Source organism: Ceratotherium simum, chromosome 33 (genome assembly GCF_057802395.1).
Source record: "Ceratotherium simum simum isolate JZ-2026a chromosome 33, ASM5780239v1, whole genome shotgun sequence".
NCBI classification, from domain to species: Eukaryota; Metazoa; Chordata; class Mammalia; order Perissodactyla; family Rhinocerotidae; genus Ceratotherium; species Ceratotherium simum.
The window spans coordinates 4351901-4375822 of NC_141932.1; the positions used below are offsets into that span (position 1 = coordinate 4351901).

The following is a 23922-nucleotide window of genomic DNA, read 5'->3' on the forward strand; positions in this document are numbered from 1 at the left end:
TCTTGGTTTTAGCCAACACTCCCATTTTTGCAGACTTTTTCAATATCGGCCTGTCTTAGCCTGTCCTGGGTGGCTTATACACAGCAGAAATTTATTGTTCACAGTTCTAGAGGCTGGAAGTCCAAGACCAAAGCTGCAGCAGGGTTGCCTTCTGGTGAGGGCCCTCTTTCTAGTTCATAGCTGGTGGCTTCTTGCTGTGTCCTCACATGGTGGAGAGCGGCTGGGAATCTCTCTGAAGCCTATTTTAAACACACTAATCCCATTCAAGTGGGCTCCACCCTTTTCATCTCAGCATCTCTCAAGGAACACATCTCTTAATACTCTCAGCTTTGGGGGTTACAATTTCAATATATGAATTTTCAAGGCACACAAACACTCACCCTATAGCATGGCCCAAAGTACATTCTGCCATATTTCCAATCATAAGATGCACTGTTGAATTTCCACAGAGGCTATTCTTCTAATTTTTAATTCCAATTAAAAAAAAATACCCTGTTTATTTTCCAACATTCACACCATTTTAGCAGACATGAAAATGAACTGGATTTTATCTCACTACAAATTCTCTTTTTTTTTTCTCCTGCTGTCTCAGGCTAAGGAAGGACAGAGGGGAATTTTCCCATTCAATTAGAGAGATAAAAATCTGAGCTACACTTACACATACAACACAAATAACACATAGAAGAGTGACACAGAAATTACTGAGATGACTGTATCCAACTGAAGTGGGATGTGAAAAAGGAAAAATGTGTATGTCCTTAGAGCACAGACTATTTCTCTGTGTGTATTTCTGTTTGTATGTGAGTGTGTGTCTGTCGTTGGATCTCATTTCATGTTTCAGGATCTTTAAGTCACAACCCAAACTCTGCACACCAATTTGTCCTCCTATATTCACACCCAACCCCAATCTGTTAGGTCTGAGAAAATCAGTAGACTCCCTTGTACCTGGTTGAGGAGCTCAGTGACTCTGGCCATACAAGGCTCTGCATGGATTCTAAGAGGAACTGTCCCTCTTTCTCTCGTTGTCAGAGACTCCAGGGCACAGGGACATGCATTGAATCTCATGACTCTGGTCCCACTCTGAAACACACTCCAATACGTTCCCGCCTTCCACCTGCCCAGCCAGGGCACGAGTGGGCAGCTCTGAACAAGGCAGGGTCGGCACCTGTCCTGCCCAATGTTAGTGCACAACTACAGCTCTGAGTTCCTCTCCTGCTGGAGACCCCTCTCCTCCTGTTCTCTGCCCTGAGACTGAACAAAAGGAAGCACTCACCTGGCTGGTCTTGGCTCCAGAGCTCTGTGCAAGGAAGTGTTAATCAGGATGGGCCACAGTTATAGAGACAGGGTTCCTGGACCTGGTCTCCCCACAGAGGTGCCATTATCATGTCACCTGCAGTATGGGTGACACTGTCTGCATGGAGAGTCTGGGGTGTCTCCAATGAGGAGTAAATATTATCCCCTGTGCAAATCGCCCTCAGCCACTTCTGGTGATTAGTGACAACTCTTGGCAATTATCGAGGAGATCTCCATGAGCAGGTGAACAGAAGGCAGAGGAAGTTTTCTATGTTCCCTGTGGGAGAAGAAGTTTAGAATGAAAGTCCTAATTGGGGGTGTAAGGACACTCCAAAGTGCATAAGGGGCTCCCTGCACTGTGTTTCCTGTTGGGCATTTTCCTTCACGCTCTTTCACTTTTTCTGAACTGGTCCAAATTTTGTTCACACTGATCATCAGCATGTGATCTGGAGGCTGGTCTTTCCCACAAGTTTAAGTTCCATAACAGTCGCTATTTTCAGCCTCAGGTCTGTTTAAGCTGGAAAATCCCCCATTTGAAGGCAGTGTTTCCCCTTCAGAATCCTGGGGTGACCCTCAGGGGCACATGACTTTTCAAAGAGATTACAATTTGCTCTAAGTCACACCAGGAGCCCTGCTCTTTGAGTGTCTCCTTGGACTACCAGCCTGTCCTGTGTTCCCGACTGTGAGCGCTGGAAGAAGCATTCCTGGAGACACAGACAGGGATTAGGAAAAAGCACTGATTAGGAAATACAGAGAGATAAAAAATTAATTACTGCTTTAAAATTGATCAGTGGAATTATCAACTCATAATTGGAAATTTCAATTGATAATCGGATCTTCAAAACAGGCGCACTCACCGGGCAAATGGGCTGATGTCCTTCTTCTGAGATACCACAGAGCAGAAGGTGCACAATAAACCCTCCCCATTGGGCTCCTTCTCAGTGAATTGATGCACTAGAGGCAGCAGGCACATCCACATTTCAGGTACACGGGATGTTCAAGATGATCCAGCAGATAGGACACCTACTGGTTCTTTAGAGTGTCCAACCATGGCCCCTCTCTTTGGAAAAATGTGCATGATGATGGTTTTAATCTTTTCAGTGATTGTTCATCATGGGGATGTGTCCCTGCATGCTTAAACTCATAGAGATACTGTGGACCTACTGGGTGCCATCCCTAGGACTAGGTAATGAAGATACAAACAGAAACACTCCTGGCCCTGGTTCTGATATTTGAATGCTAGTTGGAACAGAAGACATGATTCATCTTAAATCTTTCAGTTGAGGTGGCAAAAGGGTCTATGTCTGGGCTGTCCAGTGTGGGAGCCCCAGTCACATGTGGCTGCTGAGCACCTGACATGGGCTCGTCTGAGCTGAGAGGTGCTGTGGGTGTAAAATGCACACCAGATTTCAAACATGGAATAAGACAGAGAGATTGCAAATTATTTTGTCAGAAATTTTCAGAATTGATTACAGCTTGAAATGACAATATTTAGGATATTAAAATAATTTAAACTGTTTCTTTTCACTTTCTTTAATGTGGCTACTAGAAAATTTATAATATAATTACACCTGTGGGTCATGTTCCATTTCTGTTGAATATTGATGGTGTAGACTCAGAAACCTTTCAACCTCCACAGCTGGACCTATCTGGTTGTGACAAAACACTCAGCAGAAACTTAGAGGTTGAATAAGTCAGTGGGAGAACACAATTCCCCATCTTATGGAGTCTGTCAAGCTGTGATGACTAAAGAGAAGGAAAACACTGTCACTTCTCCACCCTGTGTGTAAAAATCGAAGTCTGCCCACTGCTCCTGGGGCAGAGCATCCAATCCAGGGTCCCTGAGTGCACACACTGTGCTGGCATTGAGCTGGCCTCAGACAGCACTCGTTGAATTAACACATCACTCCATTCCTAGGACCTTTCTTGTCATATCTGATATTTGTAGAACTCTGAGACGTGAACAAGAAATTCCGTCAGATTGCACTCACTTCAAGTCCCCTGGGTTCTCTTGTGGCCTCCACTTGCTTCCACTGCAGCTCGGTTCTGGATGAGAATTCCCCACAAGAAGCCTATATTGGAGATGGTCCCTCCTCCCTCCTTATTGACATCCCACCTCTCCTCTTTACCAGATTATGATGTAATTCTGGCATATGAGATTTTTACTGAGAACCTTGACCACTTACCGCTTAAAAAGAACAATTTATCCTGAGAATGGTTTTATTTTTATTAGTATGGATGAAATACTGTTTAATCATTCTGAATTAGATATGGAACATTATGATTGTTGATGACTGTTGATTTGGAATGAGGACAGAAATTTTTAAAACCAAATATTGGGCATCAATTTTAACCCTTGAGAAATGAACACAGCTGGTTTCAAATATTTTTTGCTCACAAATGTAAAAGCCCCTCATATTTAGATCTGGAAATTAGTTAAACCTACTCATAAATATTTCCTACTTTCACACTCACTGGATCACAATCATTTCTTCAAAATGGTGTTTTCTCTGTGGTTGGAAATCATCTTAAAAAATTGGAAAATAAGCCCCAAAACCATTCCCCGCCATCCTCACTGTGACATGGGCTCTCACTCTCTCATACATGCCTTCCCTCTCACATACGTGTTCTAGAATGTTCTCTTACACACAGCTGTATACACACGTGCCTTCTCATGTGAGGGTGCAGACTTGTAGTGACTGCCCCAGCTGCACAAGCTCACAGGTTTTCAGTCTCACCCTGTCTCTCCAATTTTCTCACACAGAAACTCCACCTTAGACACACACACCCTCTCACCAGACCTGCCTCTGCCTGACATTTCTCTTAAAACCTAAATGCCTTCTTCCTTCAGACTGTCATCTCTCTCTTTGCAGATGTCTATCGACTCCTATTTTGTCCCCCAGTGCCACCTTCCCCACATTGTGGGACCTAGCACCCATTTCTCACCAGTTCATCCAACATGCCCTTTACTGTGTGAAGGGAAACCCACCCACACATCACATAAAGCCCTAATACAGGGGTCAGCCCTAAAGCCTGTAGCCCAGCCAGACACTCATTCTTGTAAACAAAGTTTTATTGGAATGCACATTGTTTGCATATTCCCTATGGCTGTTTCCCCCTCACAATAGTCACACTCAATAGGTGAGACAGAGACCATATGGCCTATGGGCTTATAATATTCATATCTTGCTCTCGAAGAAAAGTTTGCTGAACGCTGCCACTCATTGTACTTTGTGTGATTTCCAGTGCCCACCACTTACCCCATCTCAAAGTCCATAGTGATCTCAACTTCTAGGACAAGCACACATTCCCTATGGGTTTCCAAGAGGCTTTCTACAAGAAAATGTTCTCTTTGCTATCTTTTGTTTCTTATAGAGTATGTCTTTGTGTTTTTTTCTACGTTTAGGGCTAAATCTTTAACTTTATTTTTTTTATTTATTTATTTTTTTGTGAGGAGGATCAGCCCTGAGCTAACAACCATGCTAATCCTCCTCTTTTTGCTGAGGAAGACCAGCTCTGAGCTAACATCTATTGCCAATCCTCCTCCTTTTTTTCCCCCCAAAGCCCCAGTAGACAGTTGTATGTCATAGTTGCACATCCTTCTAGTTGCTGTATATGGGACGCGGCCTCAGCATGGCCAGATAAGTGGTGCGTCGGTGAGCGCCCGGGGTCCGAACCCGGGCCACCAGTAGTGGAGCGCGCACACTTAACCGCTAAGCCATGGGGCCGGCGTCTAACTTTATTTTTCATCACGTGATTTATTTCACTTTAGTTTGCATGTTGATAATTTCAAAGAGCACCGTTTAATGAAGAATCCCTTCTATATTTCCTTACAGGCTGTTCTGAATGACCATTTCAATTCTTATGACTCTAAGCCTAGACTTAACTAAGCATCATTAACTCTAATCATTATCAACGAAAATAATGATTAGTTGAGCATGTGAATAAAACAGAAATGTTAAAAATGGTACTGTATTGGGAAGGGGTAGATCTCATCACATCTCCATCACACTCAGTGCCCCCAGTAGTGACAGACTCTCCAGTCTCTAAAGGACTGCCCTGGGCTGACAGCAGCTGGCTCATGGGGAAACGCTGGAAAGGAACACTCTCTCTACCCCATGGCCTGCAGGAAATGTCAGAGTGATAAGAGGGAGTGGCTATAGTCCATACCCCTTGCTTTGAGGTGGGACAACTATGGTACCATTCACACTTCAGAGCCCCTGCAGGATAAGGCTGAGATTAGGCTTCAGCTGAAACCACCTGCTCGAATAAGCTGCTTCTGCTGCCCTACTCACCTTCCTCAGTGTTCTGTGAATATTTGTGTGCATTTGATATGAATGTGTGTTTTTCAGTCATTGAGTGGAACTAGTATATACACACCTATGTTTTTACTGTTTATATAGGTCTTGTTTACTTATCATTTATAAAATCAATATATCCATTGAGTCACAACCAAATTTTCATTTAATTGATAATTTCCATTACATGCTAAGTTGATCCTAGAGAGAATGAAAAGGAAAACACTTGGGAATTGATCTGAAAGTTCAGAACATGTTAATTGGAACAGAAATATAAACAAGTCCCAAAGGAAATGACCACGACAACATGAAATATTGGAAATGTAATTTTCCTTAATAAACATAATTAGTGGTTCTGATTCATGAACTGTTCTATATTTTTCTGCTACACTTTTTGACTATACATGTAACAAGCAGAAAACTTCATAGCTAAAGCAATGAGCGCACAGGAGTTTTCTATGAATGTTTCTCCAGTCAGAGGTTCATTTGCCTTGACCTGGACTCACTGGAGGAATAGCTATGCCTGGATTCATCACAGGAGAGATTCTCAGGAAGCCTGGATCATCCTTAATCCGTTTTGCAGGATCGAAAAAATGGACGCAGAGGCTCCATAGCAGAAATTTTAGTGAATGTAAAAATATGGGATCCATCACTCATGTGATAAAAAGAAATGATCCCAATATCCATATTCAGGAAAATCCCTACTCAATAAAACCTAGGGCTCACTGAGAGAGCAGTCAAAGGCACAGCGCTGGCTGAGTAGAGATCTCCATTTCTTGAACCCGCAGTCCAGAAGGCAAGTTCTGAAGACAGCACAATTACTCCTTGTTGATTAACAGATTCTCTGCAAACACCCACATCCCATTCTTTGCTTGTCCCTACATCCACCTCTCAGTAATGGCGACCAGACGTGAACCAAGGGGAGCCCAGGACACAAACTGCATAGATGAATCTCTCAGGATGGGTCTTCCAATACTGTCTGAAATACCCAAGGTGTATACTCCTCATGTCCTCAGAAATGATGACGTGGTTATTGGCTGTGTCCACGTCCAAGGTTACACCCACTGTGGGCAGAAACATAAGCAAATCATCAAGTACCTACACTATATACCACTCTTCACGTCTGCTGCCAAGGCCCAAATATCTCACTCACGTTCCCTTCTTTAACTCTACACTTCTTCCCTAATCAGAGTTTCCTGGGGAAACTTCCCTGGTGCCTTGATTAGATCAAATTTTATATGTAGAATGAATGATTATAACTGGAACTAGTCCTTCCTATTCATCACAGGTATTCTCTTTACATTAAGTTATTTGATCATTTGTTTAAAGATTTTTCGTCACTTTAGTTGGTAACATACATGACAAAAGAGACAATGCTGTTTGTTCTCAAATTATACAAAGTAACACAGATTCTGTCAAAATATAGACAGCAATCAAATATTTGAATGATGGAAAATATTTTACTTATAGAATAATAATATTGAAACACTAAAGCTTTTCTTTCCTTTTTTTCTTCTTTTGCAATTACCTTCCTCATTTACTGTTGTTGAATAGGCAGTTGCATTTGGGGCCTTTTCATTTCTCTCTATAGTTGTAGTAATATATAAAAAGAATGCTAGGAGTCATGAGATGAGATGAGTAACTCTGGATGGTCAGGATAGAGGAAGGGATTTCCGTGGACATGAGTAGGGATGTGCTGGGATCTTCACAGCAACTTAGATCTAGTTATTAGTGGGACAGTGTTCAGAGGGGCAGGTAAAATGGAGAAGAATGACTGTGTGTAGTGGCAACATCTCCAAGTAACCGTGATTGTGAGGATGGGTGCATTGAGCTGCTTGTCCTAACATGACCCTGTGTATGGAGCCAATGGGGCCTCAGAAATCAACTGACCAAACACCAATTGCTTTACTTGGCTCCCTTATCACACAGCCCTTTGGAGATGCTCAGACTTTCTAACCATCAGAGAGGAACTGTCAAGACTTGTCAAGTTTCTGGGACAGGTTTTACCACCCTTAATTCGAGTTTTCATGGGAGTAAGAAGTAAACTCACTTAGGAAACAAAGCAATTCATTTCTTTCACAACGACATTACAGACTGGAATACCTACCAAAGCACACTCACTGAACCACTTGCTAATGGACAGGGAGAGAACTTTTTGGGGTGATGGAAAAGTTCTGAAATTGGATTGTGGTGATGGTTGCACAACTCGACGAATTTACTAAGAATCACTGAATTGTACATTTATAATGGGTAAATTATTGTATGTAAATTATACCTTGATAAAACTGTAAAAAAAAAAAAGCAGTCTCAGCATATCACCCTCATAAAGTCCTAATCAGTTACAAACACCAAATGGAGAGATCTGGCAGATGCCAACCTGACCAGGTCATCAAGGTGAACATCACCACCGTTGGGATAGATAGACATAGTGTGTCCCCTGGTGTGAAGCACTGAGAAAAGCACAGTCTCATTCTTTTTTCTTTTTTTCTTAACTTTATTGAGATAATATAGACATGTAAGATATGTAAGTTTAAGTTGTACAACGTGTTGATTTGATACATGTACATATTGTGAAATGATTACCACAAAAGGTAAACACCTCCATCCCCTCACAAGTGTGTGTGTGTGTGTGTGCGTGTGCAATCTAGTAATGTTTAAGATCTACTCTCTTAACAACTTTCAAGTATATAGTACAGTATTGTTAATTGTAGTCACCAGGCTGTATATTATATCCCCACAATTTATTCATTTTGTACTTTGAAGTTAGTGCACTTTCACCAACATCTCCCCATTTTCCTGTACACCCCAACCTCTGGAAACCAGTATTCTACTCTCTGTTTTATGAGTCAGGCTTTTAAGATTCCACATATAAGTGAGATCATGCAGTATTTTTCTTTCTCTGTCTGACTTATTTCACTTAACATAATGCCCTCAAAGTCCATCCATGTTGTCGCAAAAGGAAGGACTCCCGTCTTTTTATGGCTGAATAATATTTCATTGTATATATACACGTTTTCTTTATCCATTCATCCATTGATGAATACTTATGTTGTTTTCATATCTTGGTTATTCTGCATAACACTGCAATGAACATGGCGATGCAGTTATCTCTTTGAAATAGTGATTTCAAGATCCTTCTGCCAAGAAAGTGTAAACTGAGTCTGGACATGAGGAAACATCAGAGAGACCCAGGGGATGGTCATTCTATTGAACCTGTTCTATAGGTTGAGGATATGAAAGGAAAGGAATGACAGAGGAACAGTTTGAATTGGAGCAGAAGGAAGAGGCATGACAACTAAATGCAACACGAGTTCCTGGTTGGGATCCTCAACCAGAAAAGAAAAGGAGATGTTTTGGATTAGTTTGAAAATTTGAACAACATCTATGGGTAGAGAGCAGGGTTGTATCTACATTGATGTTCTAATTCGAAGGGCAGTATGATTGTTCCGTAGGAGAGTGTCTCCGTTGTAGGGAAAACCACACTAGCGAGTTTAGGGTGGTGGGCACCATGTACATACATTACTCTCCAGTGGTTGAGAAAAAAGACTAGGGATAATGGGATAGAATATAGAGAAATTAGTTCATAAAGCAAATGTAGTAAAGTGTTAACCGTTGGGGTATTGGGGTAAGGGAGAAAATTAAGTATATTTGAAATTTTTTCAAATCGCTTATTTGAAAAATAAAAATAATTTACAGGCATGAATTCCTCGGTTTTTAAAATGAGGTTGCATATTGCTAAATATATCGTTATTTTTGATCACATTTTATTACCTTGTTTCAAACAAAGATAATTTTGTACACTTTAGTAGGAAAAACAGCAAGTAAAATTCAGACATTTTTCAATAAATAAACATGAAAACAATGCAACCATAGGATATCTACACTCCTAAAAGTTAACAAAAGTTCTTCATAATGGAGGCAAATTATACCAGAGGAAAACATATGTACAAAAAAAATTATAAGCAGCATAAATGGCAATAATGAAGATACATGCATAACCTATACTTTCTTTTCCTTTCTTATTTCCTATAAGAGACAATTAGCTCATAACAGCAAAAATAATAGCATTAATTGTGAGTAATAACATATATAGAATAAAAATTTATAAACAATAGCTTAAAGCATTATAAGATATACGGAATTATACTAATGTAAGATTCTTAAATATTCTGTGAAATGGTCAACAGTAGTTTGAACTAGAATATAATACTTTGGAAATCCGATTTATAATGGCTACAATAACCACTAAAAAGAAGTTATACCTCAACACAGTTAATATTAAAAATGGAATATTAAAAATACTAGGCTGTCTCAAAAGAAGGCAAAAGGAAAAGCAAAGAAAAAAACAGATATGACAAAGAGAAAAAAAGTTCCCAGTTTCTGTGTTTCAATGATGAAAACTAAACATCCAAGTAACAAATACAAAGATGGAAGCTTTACACCCTCATTAATATGATGTCATCCATACAATCAACCAAATTTACTGAGTGTCAACCATGTAAAGAAAATCCATGTACAAAAGAGAAGCAACCTGTTGGACAACATCGATTTTCTGTGTAACACTACAGCATATTAGAGAAATATGAGTGAAAACAGATACGAAATAATCTAGAAAAACACATTCTCCTTCTGCCAAGTTTCTCATCTTTACGAAATAAAGTCTCCATCCACTCTGCAGTAATGTTTATCTAGATCAATATTGGATTTTGCGCCAATGTATGGCAGGCATTAGCCATGCCCTCATTGAGATAAAATTTGTGGAAACACTTCAAACACTCCTGAAAAATGGAGAATATTTCATAGGGTGAACTGGTCAAGGGGGGAAATGGTTTCTTCAATACTTGTATGTATTTTTTATGAGATGGTAATTTGATGGATTGACTTCTAGAACTCCCAATGCAGCACCAGTATCAAATTTACATTATGACAAGTAACTTCATAGGATTTTATGTAAAAAGTTGATACTGTGTACAAACATCAAAAGGTACAAACTTTCAGTTGTAAAATAAATAAGTCATGAAGATGTAATGTACAACATATGGAGTATAGTTAATATTGAATTTTCAAATATGTATTGTAATATTTGATATTTGCAATATTTAAGTAAATCTTTTTTTTTTTTTATAATTTTATTTATTTATTTTTTCCCCAAAGCCCCGGTAGATAGTTGTATGTCATAGTTGCACATCCTTCTAGTTGCTGTATGTGGGACGCGACCTCAGCATGGCCGGAGAAGCGGTGCGTCGGTGCGCACCCGGGATCTGAACCCGGGCCGCCAGCAGCAGAGTGCGCGCACTTAACCGCTAAGCCACGGGGCCGGCCCTAAGTAAATCTTAAAAGACTTCATCACAAGAAAAAAATTTTATAACTATGTACGATGATGAATGTTAACTAGACTCATTGTGGTGATTGTTTTGCAATATATACAAATATCAAATCATTGTGTCATACATCTGAAACCAATATAATGTTACATGTCAATTACATCTCAATAAAAATATGGTACTCAGTAAATGGTTAATGAGTAGAGTAATTATGGTTATTATCAAAGCTACACTACAACACTGGTTTCTAACAATTTAAGAGCAGAACCTAGGAGCTCTAGGATCCCTAAGGATAAGCAGTAAGGGGCTAACAGTGGGGAAACATAAAGCCAAGATATGAGAGATCTGCATCAACCATAGACAAGTATCTAAAAAGTCAGTGATATAGAAAGCAAAAATGGAATTCAGCATGTAGAAGATGACAAAAGTGACCACCAGCATCAGAATGGTGTGGGTGGTTCTAGTTTCTGGGGGACATTTGTGGTAACCATTGGGAGTGTGAATATGCTGCACTCTCTGGTGGTGTCTGTGCAGGAAAAGCACCATGGACACACTGGACCAGCTCATGAGGCCAAACATAGCATCAGAGATGGACCACATGATGACAATGAATGCACTGGAACCTGAGGATGAACAGAACCACTTTCCTTGGGAGTCAGTATAATTTTCCATGTCCTGTGGACCAGTAAGTATCACAGGAATATAGATATTCATTAAGAAACTGGCCATCCAGGAGATGCAACAGGAAGAATCAATGTTCTTCAGGGCTCTTCTTCTGAGCGTCATCCACTCCACTCTTCCAGGGATGAGAGTAAGGAACTGATAGGTGCTCAGGACACAGGTGGAGCACAGCGTGGTGCTGTGAGTGACTCTGTGTATATAATACGCAAATTTACACCCAAGACTGGACAAGGGATTCTTCAAAACAGAAGCTGCCATTGTGTGGAGAATTCCAGTGGAGAGAAGAACCAAGAGATTGGCCAAACACATGTGGGCAAGAATTATGTGTGTGATCCTCTGCCTGTGGCCAAGCAGTATTGGAGATACACTATGGAAGAAGAGAATGGCATTGGCCAGAGTCCCAACACAAATCTGTAAAAGAAAGATGGTGGTCACCATCACTTTCTCTGTGGTTCTAAGGACATCTTTCTGAAAAGACGTGGAGAGGGCTTCAGAGTGTCCTGGAGAAAAAGATTATGCTGGTGATTACATCAGCAGTCTTCTTCTGTAACCAACATTGGAAAAGGATTCTCGCTTTTTCTTCTCCTGAGAAGGGAGATGCCATCATATTCCAAGGACAGGCTCAACCTGGAGAGCATATACTTGACAGAAGTTATTGTATTCAACATTATTATTTTATATTTGCTTTTATTTACTTTTATATTCTGATTCTCCACTAGAATGTAAGGTCCATGAACTTAGGAATTATGTCTGTCTTGTTCAACGATATGGTTGACACAGAAGAGGTGTTAAATGATACATATTGAGCATGTGAGTAAGTGCCAGGAGACAAAGACAAAAAGCACTGTACTCCACTTAGAATTCATGGTCATCTTGCCTAATATAAGAATATATCAACTTAAGAAGATGAAATGGAAAATGCAAAAATGTTGTGATTATAAGATTATCTAACTAATTTTAATACTGTTTCAAGAGTATCAGTTGTCTACATTTGAGGACTCATAATTCATCAGAGTTACAGGTTAAAAAAATCAGTTGTGGACATCTAGTTTCCAGTTTTTCAGGTAAGGAGCTTAAAAGTCACCATTCCATCCTAACAACAAGAAAAAACTGAATAGACTGAAAATTCTTTGATCCATAAGTGAGGTGAGGACACAGGGGCCATCGCTGCCTCTGACACTGGAGAGAGGGACAGGTGAATACAGGGAATCCAGGCTCATGAGCAGAAACCAAGCAGGAGTAAAGCTTGAGGTGGGAAAACCTGCCCTTGAATCAACATATTGCTAGAGGTCAGTGTGGAGAAGTCTGAGAGTTAGAAACGTTGGTCAGACAAAGTTATAGGGGATCTTTACAAGTTTGTGAGTTTTACCTCCATGAGCTCAAGCAGGTTCTCTCAGTAAATATAAGCAAAAGATCTCCTTGTGCTTGTGGCAGGGGGAGGGGACAAGAAACCATTCTGAAGCACACCAGAGCCCTGTGTTCTTCTGAACAAGGTCTGCCCTAGGAGAAAGGGGTTAACTGGAGCCTACCCTACTGGGGTATTGTCAGAACCCAACTGACCTGGGGAAAGGAAGTACCCAACTCCAGCCCACTCTACTCATCCTGTCCCACCCAAAGAAGGGCACTAAAACCTGAGAAACACTTGCAAAGTTTATAGTCCTGTGACAGATTCTTACTGAGAGACTGAGCCCTAATCCTAGGACTATACAAAGCCTCCCCTCTCCCTAAACCTCATCACCACATTACTAGAGGTCTATTTACAGCAGTTCCTTTTACCCAGTACATCATGTCTAGCTATCTAGAAAAAATTAAAAGACATTCTAAAAGGCAAAAAACACAATTTGAAGAGACAGAGCAAGCATCAGAACCAGACATGGCAGGGCTGTTGGAATTATCAGACTGGGATTTTACAACAACTGTGAATAATATTATCAGGGCTCTAATGGATAAAGTAGACAGCATGCAAGAAGACATGGGCAATGTGAGCAGAGAGGTGGAAACTCTAAAAAGAACCAAAAGGAAATGCTAGAGATCAAAAGCAGGGTAACAGAAATGAAGAATGCCTTTCATGTGTTTATTAGTAGATTGGACATGGCTGAGGAAAGAATCTCTGAGATTGAGGATCTCTCAATAGAAACCTCCAAAAACTGAAGAGCAAACAGAAAAAGACTGAAAAAACAACTGAGCAATCAAGGACTGCAGGACATTAGCCACATATGTGTAATGGGAATAACAGAAGGAGAAGAGAGGAAGGAACTGAAGACGTATATGAAACAGGAATGACTGAGAATGTTTCCAAATTAATGTCTGACACCAAACCACAGATCCAGGAAGCTCAGAGAACACCAAACAGGATAAATGCCAAAAAAACTACAACAGTAACAACAACAGCAACAACAAAACCACACCGAGGCTTGTAACTTGCAAGCTACAGATAATTAAATACTAAAAAAAGCCCTAAAGAAGCCAGAGGAAAAACCCCACTTTACTTATGGAGGAACAAATTTAACAATCTCTTCAAAATACTCCTAAGAATCCATGCAAGAAAGAACAGAGTGGGGAGAAATAAAGTGGTGAGAGAAAAAACCCACCAACCTAGAATTCCACATCCTATGGAATTGTCCTTAAAAAGTGAAGGAGAAATAAAGACTTTCTCAGACAATGGAAAATGGAGGAAATCTGTTGCCGGTAGACCTGCCTTGCTAGAAATGTTAAAAGAAGTTCTTTAGAGAGAAGGAAAATGTTATAGATCAGACACTTGGATCTACAAAGAGAAAGGAAATGCTACAGAGAAGGAATAACTGTAGGTAAAATAATATTTATTTTTCTTACTTTTAAACTTAGAGATAAATTTGTTCAAGATATAATAGCAATAATGTATCTGTACATATATATATGTACACATATATGCGTATATATATGTCCCACCCTATCCTTCATTGATGCCACGCAGCTATCCTTACCTGCATTTCCTTTGATAAATTTGTACTATACAAAATTCTAAACAAAAATTGTAATTATCCAGATCTCTCTTTTGAGGTAAATTTACCTGTACAAGTCCCTGGTTCTCTGGTGGGTTAAATTTTACTCTAGCCCCAGTGAATCACATGGACCCTTGTTTATTGGTGAAAGGGCTGACCTGAGTCTCATGCCCCGTAGATCCTCATATGATCCCCTGGGTCACACCTAGTGATGTGGCTGCTAGTACGTGCAGGTCCCTTCATCACCTTGCAGCCTTCTTCCACACACACGGCTCATGGCCTCCTTCATATGTGGCTGAGGTTTTACTGAGATGGGTGATGAGGTCAGGCCTGCTGGTTACATTCTTTGGGGCATTTCAGAGAGCAACTACATGGGCCAGTTGTCACCCTTTCACCAACAATCACCAGGCAAAATGCAGAAGGACACATTTGTCTCTGCACAGACGGTGACCACCATCCCCATACAGTCACACATGAGGGCACCACTACAGCCAGAGACAGAAACAAAACCCCAAAAGGTGCCCTGTGCTGTTACAGAAACACACATCCCAGTGCCTGGCCCCCCTCAGGATCTTCTCTTCACCCACAGGCATGGAAGGGCCAGCAAGGGCAGCTTACTCTTCACGTATTTGGACAAGCTGGTGCAAACCATTCTTGAAAAAAGGATAGATAGAGGACCCTGAAGCCCTATTTTCTAACCACTTTTCTGGTGACACAGGTCTGCTTTCCTTAACAAAATGGAGAGGCTGTTGTGTCTCTTTCGTGCCTGAGCACTTTTTGCTCCACCAGCTTCCTCATACCTTCTGGGGTTTTGTAACTGCTGTGACTGAGAATGCACACAACACAGGGGAAGCAGCCAGAATCAATTCTGATACTGAATCAGCAGAAGAGTGTGTCACTCATCACAGGTGAGCACAGAGATCAGAGCTGGTTTGTAGACCTCCTAGGAGAGAAGGAGAAAGACCAGCTAACAGAGCTCATCGTGTGCTGAGGGGAATGGACAAAGGAGTTGGAAGAGGACCTGGATGGAGGGATACAGTGAGAGTTGGGGAAGGTGCAAGGACTTTGCTTCCAATGTAGAATCACTAAACCTGTTTGAAGAAATTGCCTCTCATGGTGTCTAGCTGTTAGCCATCACTGACACTTTTGGACACTGTTTCAATATTGGCCTGTGTTAGTCCTTTTGGGCTGCTTATAAAAAATTATCACTGACTAGATGGCTTATAAACAACAGAAATTTATTGTTCACAGTTCTGGAGGTTGGGAAGTCCAAGATCAAGACTCTAGCCTGCTTGCATTCTGGGATGGGAGCTCTTCCTAGTTCGTAGCTGGCACCTTCTCACTGTGTCCTGACATATCAGAAAGGGGCTAGGGATCTCTCTGAAGCCTCTTTGATGACACACTAATCCCATTCATGAGGCCTCCACTCTCATGACCTCAGCACCTCCCAAAGACCCTCTTCCTTGTACTATCATCTTTGGGGGTTATGATTTCAATATATGAATTTTGAGGGGACACAAACATTCAGACCATAGCATGGCCCAAGTTACATTTCACCTTGTTTCCAGACAAAAAATGCATTGTTGAATTGTCACAGATGGTTTTGTTCTAATTCCTAATCTGAATTTCAAAACAGCGTACATTCCTTATTTTCCAACATTCACACCATTTTAGTGGACTTGAAAATTAACTGGACTTCATCTCATTACAAATTTTGTTTTCTCCCTTCCCTTGCCTCAGGTTAGGGAAGGACAGAGGAACTTTCCCCCACTCAGTTAGAGAGGTATAAATCTGAGCCCCACTTGCACACACAATGCAAATAACACACAGAAGAGCAACACAGAATTACTGAGAGGACTGCATCCTACTGAAGTGGGATTTGAAAAAGGAAAAATGTATGTCATTAGATGGCAGACTACTTCTCTCTGTGGATTTTCCTTGTGTCTGTTGTGTATGTCTGTCATTGGATTTCATTACATGTTTCAGGATTTTTAAGTCATAACCCAAACTCTGCACACCAGTTTGTCCTATACTCACACCAAACGCCAAGCTGTTAGGTCTTAGAAAATGGGTAGATTCCTGTGTACATGGTTGAGGAGCTCAGTGGCTCTGGACTTACAAGGCTCGGCACAGATTCCAAGGGGAACTGTCCCTCTTTCTCTCCTTGTCAGGGACTCCAGGGCACAGGGGTTTGCAGTGAAACTCGTGACTCTGGTCCCACTCTGAAACACACTCCAACACATTTCCACCTTCTACCTCCCCAGCCAGGGCATGAGTGGGCAGCTCTGGACAAGGCAGGGTCAGCACCTGTCTGGCCCAGTGTTAGTGCACAACCACAGCTCTGAGTTCCTCTCCTGCTGGAGACCCCTCCCTTCTGTTCTCTGCCTTGAGACTGAACAAAAAGAAGCACTCACCTGGCTGGTCTTTGCTCCAGAGCTCTGTGCAGGGAAGTGTCAATCAGGATGGGCCATAGTTATAGAGACAGTGTTCCTGGACCTGATCTCCCCACAGAGGTGCCATTATCGTGTCATCAGCAGTATTGGTGATGCTGTCTGCATGGAGACTCTGGGGCATCTGCAATGAGGAGCAAATGTTATCCCTTGAGAAAATCCCCCACAACAACTTCTCATGATTAATGACAACTCTTGGCAATTATTGAGAAAATCTCCATGAGCAGCTGAGCAGAAGGCATAGAAAGTTTTCTCTGTTCCCTGTGGAAGAATAAGTTTAGAATAAAAGTCATAATTGGGGGTGTAAGGGACACTCCAAAATGCCACAAGGGCTACCTTTACCATGTTTCCCATTGGGTATTTCCTTCACCCTCTTTCACTTGTCCAAAACTGTTTCTGTTTTTCACATTAACGGGGTTCAGAATTTGCCACCACAGAATGTGTCTCTTTGGTTTGATTTTTTTAGAACAAAAGACTCAGAAAGACTTTAACTTTCCCTCCAACTGTCTAAAACAATTTAAGATATAATGCCTGTTCCAGGAAGGAGCTATCATCATAGATAACTATGAACTAGGTGTGGATGATACAGGTTACCTTCTCCTGACCTCTCACTGGACACTCAAATCCTTGTGCACAGAAATGGGTAAAATGACCAGGAGATGCAGAACAGAAGTTTCTTATACTCCTTGATGCAGGAAACCCACATGCTGTGATACCAAAATCCATTGATGGGACCCGACTCAGGCTGCAATTAGATTGAGAAAATGTGAGTGTAAGGGTTGGTAGGATTGTAAAGGTTGGAATGTTTGAGCTAATATTATAAGATGAGGATAAATCAACTTTGCCTGAGTGTTTTTTGGGAAATGAATGTTATCTCTGGCCGGGAATACTTGCCCTACCCAATACTATATAAGACGGAAACTTGTTGATAGGGTCCTAATGGAAGCTCTGATTAGGAGTATAAGAGTTGATGAAATTACGTAAAATTTTGGAGGAGAATTGGTGTATTTAAACAGGCTTTATGTCAAGTGATTGCGTCTCTTTTGCCTAATTGTATTATAGATTGTATTGTGGGGATGGACACTGTGTCTCACCAGGGAACATTTCTCCTGCTTGACATTATAAAATAGAGGGTGAAGAAATCCACCTTTCAGGCAATGTTAGTTAGACATGCTAAAGAAAAGTCAACAGACTTTTGAACACACACAGTGTGAGATGGGAACTAGAGGCTGATATGCAGGGGGGGATTAATAGAAAAGATAATGGAACCCCCAGGGTGAATTTGTCTGGGGTTTAATTGTGCACTTAGAAAGAGGCCTTTGTTAAACATTTTGTGCAGACTGTTTAAAGGTGTGGTATGTTGTTATGAAGTTTTAAAACATAAAGCTATTTTGATTTAAATCTTAGTTAAAATCTCCTTGATGTGGGGCTGGCCCAGTGGCACAGTGGTTAAGTGCACATGCTCCACTTTGGCAGCCTGGGGTTCACAGGTTCGGATCCCAGGTGTGCACTGATGCACTGCTTGTCAAGCCATGCTGTGGTGGCGTCCCATATAAAGTAGAGGAAGATGGGCATGGATGTTAGTCCAGGGCCAATCTTCCTCTGCTAAAAAAGAAGAGGATTGGCATCAGATATTAGCTCAGGGCTGATCTTCCTCACACACACACACAAAAATCTTGCCATAAAGAATCAAATTAAAGAAAATGTCGGTGGATTAGCTGATCAGCTTTTTGATATCATTCAGGCTACAACCTAAGTATCTGGGAGAGTTAAACTATCTTTGTCTTACAAAAAGGGAGAAGAAATATTTGGACATTTGACAAAAAAGAAAACAAACAAACAAACAACAAAAAAAGGAAAAGGATCTTAAATGTCTCCTCTTATCTTTAGTAAAAAGATTTTAGCATATGAACTTAACTCTTTCCAGTTGATAAAACAAAATTTGGGTCTGATGATTCTTTTATAAACTAGTGAGTTTTGTCTTGTACCTAATTCATAGCAAATATTTAACAGAAGCTATAGGGTCTGTGTCTGCTTGTGTGATCATGCATGTCTATAGGTATATGTTGTAAATATGAGATATTTTTCTACCTCTGGATGGTATGACAATGATTAAGAGCTCTATTTTACTGGCTTAAAGTAAGCACTTGTATAAATTATTTCTAAATAAAACAGAAGCTAACCCAAATGTTTTTCAAGTTAACATGATATAAAATAATCTTTGGTAAATAAAAGGTTATTTAAATTTATTGGTTTGATTGAAACAGACATATGCTCAGAGTTACCAACATTGGAGATGATGCAGACATATAGCCTGGGTTTCCTAGTCAAATAAGCTCATGTTGTCTCTGTTACAAATTTGTCAGCAAAAACAATAACTTAGAATGGTAGCTAATTTTGTCTCTCTCATAAAGTTTTCATGGGTAATCTAAACATAATTGTTGGGAAGAAATGACTTAGATAGGTGTAAATGAGATAAAAATATAGATAAACTTTAAGCAATAATTATTTTTATAACATGAGTCTTTAAAGTAACTTCCAAAATTTCTTTGGTAACTTGAAATTTTGAACTTTTGTTAGGTCAAATTAAATGATGGACAATTCATTGAATATATAGATCATTTTCAAATAGGATAAAATACAAAAACAATTGCTAAACAAGTCTAAGTTTACCTACTTTTGAGTTCTCAATACAACGAAACTGAAACTGTTCAGGTCTATTAATAAACATGTCTTGGCTTTATTAAAAGATTTCACTATAAAGTACCATGTTTCTAGAACCTAGAAAGTATTTACATTTTGCCAAGCCACAGAATGCTAATGTAAAAGACAGTTCATAATTGCTTACTTCTTAGTTTTACTAAAAATTAAGTTTTCTAAGGGTTAGGAATTCTAATTAATATATGCGACTAAAGCTACTAAAAGTTAAAAAGGGAAACATCTCTGTATACAAGGAAAGTAAGTTGTATATTTTCAGTAAAAGAGGTATAAGGAATGGAGATATTTTTGTTTCTTTCTTTTGTTAAAACAATAGTAAATTTGTCCTAAATAAAACTGGTTATAGGGAAAAATAGTAATTTTTGTCTTAAGCAGAGGCTAAAAAGAATGGAAGACATGAGGCAAATTCTAAATGTGAAAAAGAAAAGTATAGATGATTTGTTAAATAAGAACTCTGAGAAAAGAGTTTTGTGTATGATCCCAAGTTGGCTAAGATTGGAATGAATTTAGTTAAGTAAATAAGTTTTAATATCAAAAGTAAGCTGGTGTTAAATTAGAATTTGGTTTTCTCTCTTTAAATGGATAACTTTCCTGAGCTTTTAGTCTGCTCTTGGTAAAAAGATTATGAAAGATTTTTCTTTAACTTTGAGTAACTCTACCTTAGAGGCAGAAATTCTGTTTTGTCTAAATAATTTCCTTTGTTAAAAAGCTGAAGTCTCTCTATTAAAGCTAAAGATTTTCTTTAATTGTTTAACTCTCTGTTTGCCTTTAACATCTTCTGTTGTCACTTTTGTTAATTGGATAACTAAGCATTGTTTCACAGTAATGTATGATGTGTTTGATATTTTTGACAAACTTCCTCAAAATTCAAATTCTAAATAAAGTATTTCTTTTGACCTGAAACTGAGTTTGATAATTTCCAGTAGGTTCCTTGGACTTTTCAAAGCATCTGTTCTCTCTTCCTATAAAGAGGGAAATATTAAACTAATCAGGCTTATTTGCAGTTTTAAGTTGCATGGGAAGCATTGTCAAATATGATGATAAACCTTCTTTGATTATGTTGCATGGGTAAATCTTATTAATATAAGTTTTTAAATAATTATATAATATTCCTAAAATTCTGATATGTCCTGATTATGTCATAGTACAGTTATTATCTTAAAATGTTATGTCACAGAAATAAACAAATCTTTGTCAATTGCCATTTTTAAGTATTTTGTCATTTACATACAGTTATTGTTCTGCAATAATTCTTTTGCAAGTATATTTCACCTTCAGAGAGATTCATGGAAAGGACTCAGACATTTACTCTAGAACACAGGTTTTTAATAAACTTTCAGATCAGAAAACTGAACTGGGTAAGAAATTATAGAACACTGCATAAAACTGCTAACAAAAGAGCGAAATAGAGCTGATTATGTGGGACTGAATGAACTGATCAGGATGATTATGAATTTTATGACTTTTTGTATGAAATATTGCTGATTTTTTTAATGTTTTGTTTTTCCAGATTTAAGGAAAACTTTTGGTTTTCTCTTAAGGTAACTATGACTTATAGCAATTTGGTAAATTATACTTTTGTAAGAGAATTAAAACATTTATCTTTTTCTTCCTACCTGATCCCCCCAGAATTTAAAAACTCTTGATGAGTGAATATTCTTATTTTCATGGCAATATAGTTGTTTGTATCAGTTCAATAAGAATTTGTTCTCCTTATAAGAGGACACAAGTGGAAACATTGGTTATATTACCAAGATTTTGACTGGAAAGTCGTATTTGAGAGAGACATATATAGACTCAGATATGACCAGAGAGCTTTAAGGAACAAAAGTTGACTTTATGGAACAAATAAAGCCATTTGGAAATGTCCTTGTTTCTTGTTTACAGGGTCCCCAGCAACTTCCCTGGCAGGTGCAAGAACTTCAGGATATTTTGGGGACCTGGAGAATAAGCTTACTTCCCTGGCATGTACCAGAACCTGAGGATATTTTGGGAACCTTGAGAAGAGAGGAGTTCACCCAATTCTATAGGTATTGTGGCCAAATCTGATTACAAGTCCTTGGCTTGGCTTTCCTGGCCTCAAGAGGCATTTAAATTTCAATCTGAGAGTCCTCATGAAAAGTTGCAGGGAAGCAGATTTACAAGAGCCTATATGATCAATTGCTATTCTTGCTATACTTATGTAAATAATCAGGCCAAGTTTATTAAAGTGACTTATTTTGCAAACCAAGTAGTCTTAATCTGGCTATCTTTGTTAAAAATGAGGGTGATTTTAGAGAGAAAAATTATGTTTCAGTAGAAACTATAATACACACTGGTGCATATTAGATTCCAGTTCTATTAATTGTATTTCAGGTTTTTATTTTCTACCTGTAAACTGGACTGAATCCTGAATTCTTCTAATTTCCTGCAATATCTGGCTAAAAATCTTCAAATTCAGGTTTTCAAGTTTTTTCCATCCTTTTCATTTGGAATCATTGAGAACTGAAACCACCCTTTTTCCTGAAGCCCTGCAAACTGAAGCTGAACAACTTGATATAAACTTAAGAGAGATCACCATGATAGCCCATGTTTAGACACTCTTCATGCCTGTTGCTGTGTAAGCCACTCAAAAAGATACCTGAACACCCAATGACATCATCAGAGACATTTCAAACTGCAAAAGGTGCTTTGACTGAGACATCTAGAAATCTTCTTGAGTGGCTGTGCTCTGGGCTCTTGGCTCAGAAACTGGCTTAAATTGGCTCCAAACATTAACTTTGTTTTTCTTTTTTTCCATAGAAGTGTTTCTAATTAAATACCTGATTGCTTGCTTACACCATATAGGCCTAATATGGGGAGCCCACCTGCATCACTGCCTCCTGAAATGAATTTAGTTGGACTGACCTATTATCAGAACTGAGATACTGGTTGGTGTTCAGTGAGGTGGAATAATCTATCAACTCAGCTTCTGGACTGGGAAACTTCCTGAAGTTTCAAAGAGGGGGACTGTGGGTGATCAGAATTTTCTGCCCCAAAATGTGTCTCTTTGGCTTGATTATTTTTAAGAACAAAAGACTCAGAAAGAAACTTTGAACTACCTCCTAGCTGCCTAAAAGAATTTAATATAGAAAATCTATACCAAGGAAGGACCTAATACCATAAGGTAACTATAGTGTAATATAAACTAGGTGTGGTCTACTGGGAGGAACCTAGCAAGGCCCAGCTAGTCAAAGCCCTCCTCATGTCCCATTGTTTTGCAAGTTATATCAAACATTTGTTTAGCAAACATTTTCTTTTCCAACTCCACGTGTATTGCCTGCCTCTCCTTTTCCATCCCAAACAACTTCCCCCAAAATCCTTTATGTTTCAGCTGAAGATTGTATTCCACGTGGTGGCTTTGGCTATTTTGGTGAGTTGCTCCATTTTCCTGGGTTTCTCCCATGTATATGTTATTAAATTTTATTTGATTTTGTCCTGTTATTCTGTCTCATGTCAATGTAATTATTGGACCAGCCAGAAGAACCTAGAGGGTAGAGGAATAGTTCTTACTCCCCTACACATTTATGGGGGGAAACCCTGCAGGAATTAATCCAATATATTCAAAGAAGAATGAACAACAGAGGACAGGCTCACAATATGACTGCTTCAGAATCACGTCTAGGTTGCCTTAAAGAGTGTTCTGTTGGACCATTTCAATTCTCACTACTTCATGCCTACGCCTAATTAAGCATCGTGAACTCTGAACATTATAAACGAAAATAACAATTAGTCGAGTATGTAAACAAAACAGAAATGTTAAAAATGACACCATGGTGGATGAGGTTTGAACTTCACTCAGATCCCCTCTACCTGGCTGGAACACTCAGCCATACCTGCAGGGACAGACTCTTCAGTCTCTAAAGAACAGCCCTGAGCTGATAGCAGCTGGCTCATGGGGAAATGCTGGGAGAGAACACTTTCTCTACCCCATGGCCTGCAGCAAATATCTCATAAGATGAGAGAGGGTGGCTATAGTCCATACCCCTTGCTTTCAGGTGGGACAACTGTGGTGCCATTCATATCTCAGAGCCCCCATGGGATCAGGCTGAGATTAGGTTTCAGCTGAAACCACCTCCTTGATCAAGCTTCTTCTGCTGCCCTATCTACCTTCCTCAATGTTCCATGAATGTTTATGTGCATTTGATATGATTGTGTG

At 39.5% G+C, this 23922-nt stretch overlaps 2 protein-coding genes across 2 annotated transcripts; both read right to left on the reverse strand.

Moving 5' to 3' along the window:
• Window positions 1-6073: 6073 nt before the first annotated feature.
• Window positions 6074-6671, reverse strand: LOC101395105 (ret finger protein-like 4A). Its single transcript, XM_004444101.3, is given in 2 exon segments — window positions 6074-6184; window positions 6186-6671. Coding segments are annotated over 2 exon segments (597 nt in total).
• Window positions 6672-11170: 4499 nt separating this feature from the next.
• Window positions 11171-23660, reverse strand: LOC101394858 (vomeronasal type-1 receptor 4-like). Its single transcript, XM_014794217.1, has 2 exons — window positions 23600-23660; window positions 11171-12096 (listed from the first exon to the last, which is right to left on the reverse strand). Exons 1-2 carry the CDS (start codon window positions 23658-23660, stop codon window positions 11171-11173), a joined length of 987 nt encoding a protein of 328 aa, XP_014649703.1.
• Window positions 23661-23922: the final 262 nt, after the last annotated feature.

Excerpts from the sequence above, each read along its gene's own strand:
- LOC101394858 (XM_014794217.1), bottom strand. The coding sequence starts at position 23,660 with ATGAGCCAGCTGCTATCAGCTCAGGGCTGTTCTTTAGAGACTGAAGAG. Across the intron at positions 12,097-23,599 it reads TGAAGAGTCTGTCCCTGCAG|GACACTCTGAAGCCCTCTCC; the intron begins GTATGGCTGAGT and ends CTTTTTCTCCAG.